Source organism: Centruroides vittatus, unplaced genomic scaffold, assembly GCF_030686945.1.
Source record: "Centruroides vittatus isolate TY-2023 unplaced genomic scaffold, ASM3068694v2 contig_2818, whole genome shotgun sequence".
Lineage (NCBI taxonomy): Eukaryota > Metazoa > Arthropoda > Arachnida > Scorpiones > Buthidae > Centruroides > Centruroides vittatus.
The window spans coordinates 1,759,338-1,764,672 of record NW_027121792.1 but is presented as its reverse complement, the minus strand read 5'-3'; the positions used below and the strand labels follow the sequence as shown (position 1 = coordinate 1,764,672).

General features: G+C 22.2%; 1 protein-coding gene across 1 annotated transcript; it reads right to left on the bottom strand.

The window, feature by feature from the left end:
* Window positions 1-1,927: 1,927 nt before the first annotated feature.
* Window positions 1,928-2,732, bottom strand: LOC136972176 (C-reactive protein 1.4-like). The gene has a single exon (XM_067266733.1). The coding sequence runs from the start codon at window positions 2,730-2,732 to the stop codon at window positions 2,022-2,024; it is 711 nt and encodes a 236-aa protein (XP_067122834.1). The 3' UTR covers window positions 1,928-2,021.
* Between the last annotated feature and the right edge of the window lie 2,603 nt (window positions 2,733-5,335).

The window sequence follows — 5,335 nt, the reverse complement described above, 5'->3', positions numbered from 1 at the left end:
TATTATTCTTTCTCCCTGTGGCACTAAAGATAGCTTTTTTACAGGCCTGGTCTAATCCAGAAAGGCATACAGGATCCGACATTTCCCGGTATTAAGCTATTTATTTTTCTAAAATACCTTTGTAATTAAATATTCATGTTATTCATAACCTTGTATCTTTCGATATTAATTTTATATCAATGTAATTGTTGTTTTTATAAGCAATAGAAGGAGAGCAGAATAAATATCTTAAAATTTATTGCTCTGTGACATGGAGAAGCATATTGATGTCCAAATTGGAAGAGCAGATTTCCATAATATATATTGTATACGCTGTTATTTGCATGTTGATATGTATCTTTTAATTATAAAAATTAATTGCGATATTTTTATTTTTTTAAGTATCTTATTGTTACGTGTGTATACATGTGTGTACACACGATTTACAAACTCAAAATTGCGTGTAGACCTTATTAATATATATAATTCTTGTTTGAGGGACTTCGATTTAGCGCCGAACAAAATTTAGTGCGAAGCGTTAAATCGAGACTATTTAAATATTTTATACTTAAAATAAACACAATAAAATTTATAAAAGTTCTACGTAAAATAAAAAAAAGAATTTTATATGATAAAAAAACTCGAATATTATAATTAAAATGCAAAATAAGATTAAATATTTTAAATTTATACTTTTTAACAGGATCATAAATATTTAATATTAAATATTTATGCAAATACGATAACAACTCCTTTCTATCTTTGGCCTTTCTCGTTTAGAATATTAATTATTTAATTTTAAAAATATATTTTATTTTTCGATTTGTTTTATTTTTTTGTATTTTCGATAATTTATCATTTTACATTATTATAATAAACCATTTGAATATTTATAATTAATGATAAATGAGCTACAGTTGTTAAATATGTATAGATCTATGAGATACGAGAAATGTTTTAGACATAAAATATATTATTAATAATTCTAATGATCGTATTATTTTCATAATTTCACTATTTTCTTTCGTGTAATTGTCGTAATTATATATCTTTGTAAATATTTAATACGTGATAATGATTAAATTCTATAATTACTTCGATTTAGCGCCCTTGAAACTGGCATTAAATCGAATCTGGCGCTAAACCAACCCAAAACTAGTGTATAGACCTTATTATTATACATAATATAATTCTCATTGTTCCAGATACTTCAATTTAGCGCCACACTCGATATAATCTAATACCAGAACAAGCAGACAATGCGCTAAATTGAAGTTTGACTTTATATAATTAAAAAAAAAATAAAATAAAATTATTTATATTTATTTACTTATATTTTGATTTCCTGTTTACGAAAAAGTATTATTACAAAAAAAAAAACATATTCACTTAGTTATAAAAACAAATAATTTGATAAATAATGCAACCCACTTTCAACAATTTTATATTTTTATTTATTTAAAGGATAAAGATATAATATCAAAGAATATTAAATACAAATATAGGGTAAGGTTTTTCAATTTGATTTATAAGGAATAAAAACACTAAGAAGTTTTTTCCAAGTCGAAATCTTTTTTTTTTTTTTAAAAAATAGGATTAAGTTTAGAATCAGTTGAAGTGTTTGAAAGATAAAAATTCCCCGATATACTGCAATATAGCTTTACAGGAATGTATTTTTTTTACCCCACTAGTTTAACTAAAATACATTACTTTTCCAAATATTTTAAACATTAATCAAAAGCTTTTTATCGAACTTATAACGTGTACAGTACAATATATGGCAATATATTTATTCTTTTAAAATTCGATGCATAGGTTTAAAACTGTTTTAATATTTAAATTTATTACGTAATGTATTATTATTATTATTTATTTATTTAAAAATATTCAAATGAAAAAAAAAACCTTTCAAAATTTTATTATTTCTAGTACATCATTTTTCGTATTTTTACTGTTATTTTGGCTATTTTCAACCTGAATTCGATAAAATGTAAAGTACACAATAACACATTTTTTTTTTTTTTTAAATTTCGGGAAGTGTTTTAAGGATTACAAAGTTCTGTTTCTGAAAAAATGACATTATCTAAAACAGATATTTTCGTTTTCATCCAAGAGAAGACGTTACCTTGTTTACGTTTTCCTTTGCAAATACCCGCTTCTCGAATCTGTTCTTCGCTTAATTTCTCATTCCAGATGTGAAGATCTGCGATATCACCGTACCAAGACTGTTTATTATCGAATTTTGAATTTAAACCGTCTTGTTCTTGTCCAATAATTAATATTCCACCAGTAGGAATTTCTTTATTTTTAAATTCGAGTATATTTTCGAATTTTTCGCATAAAATCCCATCTAGATAAAAAGCAACACTTCCACTAGGAGTGAATACACTTACGCACAAATGATACCATTCTCCAATTTTCCAAGTTATGCGAGAACAAGTAACGGTATTTACAGATTTTACAATATGAAATTCAATTTTCGTAATATTTAACTTCGTTCTTAAAGCGATTAAAAGCTGGTTGTCGCTGCTTAATGTTGCGTAAGATAGAAGAGTATCCAAGTCATCCAATACGTAAGGTTTTAACCAAGTACAGACGGTCAATTCTTTTAAGTTTGGAAGTGATTCAGTCATCTGAATTCGTGGATACAAAGGATCTTTTGAAGCTGGAAAATGAGCCTTGACGTTTAAACTAAGTATAGAATCATACTTCACAATTACAGATACACACAGAAGAAACTTAAGGGTACACATTGTTAGCGATATAAGTTTAAAGAAAATCGATGTTTACACTCTCCAAACATTTATATCTGATACTTGATACAGTTTCGTTCGAGGAATAGCTTAAGGAATTCTTAGACTAGACAGAAAATTAATATTAATTAATTACCATAGATATAATTACAAAATTTCCTTTCTATAATTAAATTTCATATAAAAAAAAAAATAAAATAAAATAAAATATAGATTTATCTCTTCGACTATTTTGTTAGTAAGTTTTACAAAATATTTAAATATATTTAAATATCCAACAATCTACTTTTATTTTCTCTTATCTTGTCCTTGAATCTGCAGCTCTTCTGTATAAAAATTTAAATAAATGTCATGAATAAAAATCTCTAACAAATTATCATAAAGTTGTTTCATGATGAGGATACTAATCAATTTTTATTTTGAATATTTGCCAGTTAGCATCTATAGTTGAAAAATAATTTAACAATTCTTTATACTTTCAGCTATTCACTTTTGAATAAACATTAAAAATAATAATAATAATAATAATAATTTTACAAATTTTCTTTATACGTTAAACAGAATTTTTAACGAAGATGGATAGATTATTAGACTTTCTCGTTATTAAATCCTGTTATTTTTCTATTTATAATTGTATTAAAACTGTAGAAAAGTTTTAAAATAAAAGCTTATTTAAACGAGCTTCCAGTATCATTATTTTTCAGCAAGAGAAAATAAGGAATTATTATAAAAAAGAAGTATTAAATTTCATATCATTACAGAATATAATTCTACATATACATTTTTTAAAAATATTTTAATATTTTTAATATTTATTTATTTATTTATTATATAATATATTAAATAAATGTATTAATAATATTTATTTATTTATGTTATATAAGCTTAAAAAATAATAATAGAGATTTATTATAAAAAATAAAAATGACTTAGTATCAGTAATTGAATTTTATATTAAAAAATAAATCAAATTAATTTAATACATGATTAGATTTTCATGAAATATAAATTTTAAAAAATCTATAAAAAATTCATTATTAAATCGGTAATTAATTTAATTTTAAAAACAAAGAAAAAAAATAAGTATTTATATTTCATCAATAATTTATTTTATAAAGTTAATTTTATTATGTTTTTTTCTCTACATAAAATGTTATTCAATATTAAAATATAGAAGTTTATTGCATTTATTTATATTTTTTAGTTAATTGCATTTATTTATTTATAATAAAACTACAGATTTAATTTTATTATAGCTTTTTTAGCTATAATAAAATTAAATTTGAAATTTAATACAATATAAAAATTATTATTATTTTTTTTATATTAATGCATTTAATTTTTATAAAATATTAATTGATTAAAAGATATTAAGATAATTTTTTTTTATCTTTTGTATTATTTATTGATGAAATTTTTATAATATATTTAGAAAAAATATGAAAAAAATTTTATATTAAAGAGAAATTCTTTTTAATCTATATATTAGTATGCAATATGAAAATAAATATAAGGGTTTTTCATGCATTTCCTTCAATTCATATTCTTCGATATTAAAGTAGCTTTTATTTTGTAGATATGTTTGTAGATTGTTCGCATTCTTTTCTGACGTTTTAAAGCAATTTATAATATTATATTGAAAGTTTTCCTCATCCATATATATATAGCCTATATATTTGATCTTTAATTATTGTTAAAAGAATCCTTTTTTCGTTAACAGTCAAGGATGCATTCAGAGAATGTTATCGCCTATTGGATAAATAATCAATCAATGATTTTTAACACGTTCTGTGATTGGTTTCTTAATCTTACGAAAGAAAATTTGAAAAAAAAATGCAGAAAATTGGAGAAAATATTTAAATTTTCTTCGTTCGTAATTAATATTTAGAATATATGAATAAAAATTAAATATCTTTTTTACAAAAGCTGTATATAATTTCATATAGATTGATTAATCAGATGAAACGTAGTTTTTTTGTGATAATTCCTCATATATTTTATGTATTCACGTACTATATCGATTTTTTAAATGGCTATTTTATAAATCAAGTAAATAAAATAAAAATCATTTCGTATATTTGAATATCTGTAACCAAAATCCATTATTATTCCGTTTCCGATTGAAAATAAATATTTTATTTTTTTTTTACTATACAAAAAAATAACAACTTAATATTTAATGGTATACAAAAGGCATAAAATATATTACTTTTATTGGTATTTTTAAATAGTTTAAAAATAAATAAACTCATTACTTTTTTATTAAGCTTCCAGATGGCGCCACATTAAAAGTAAGCCTGAGTATATACATATCGATTTTAATATAATATAAAATACATTCTAATACGATTATAACATATTTTAGTTTTTCTATATTAATTTAGCAATTATTTAAGGACATTTCTGTAATATTTATTCTATAAACTTTATAAGTAGATAAAAAGAGAGTTGAAGGCAATTCTTTCTTTATAAATAAAATCATGAAGAGAGTAAGCCGATTTGGGAAGAGATGTTAGTATAGAGAGTCACCTTTGATATTTGATAAGGTCTGAAGGCCTATGTTACAACAGGATTAAGATAATCTTCCTTACAGAAGATGACTA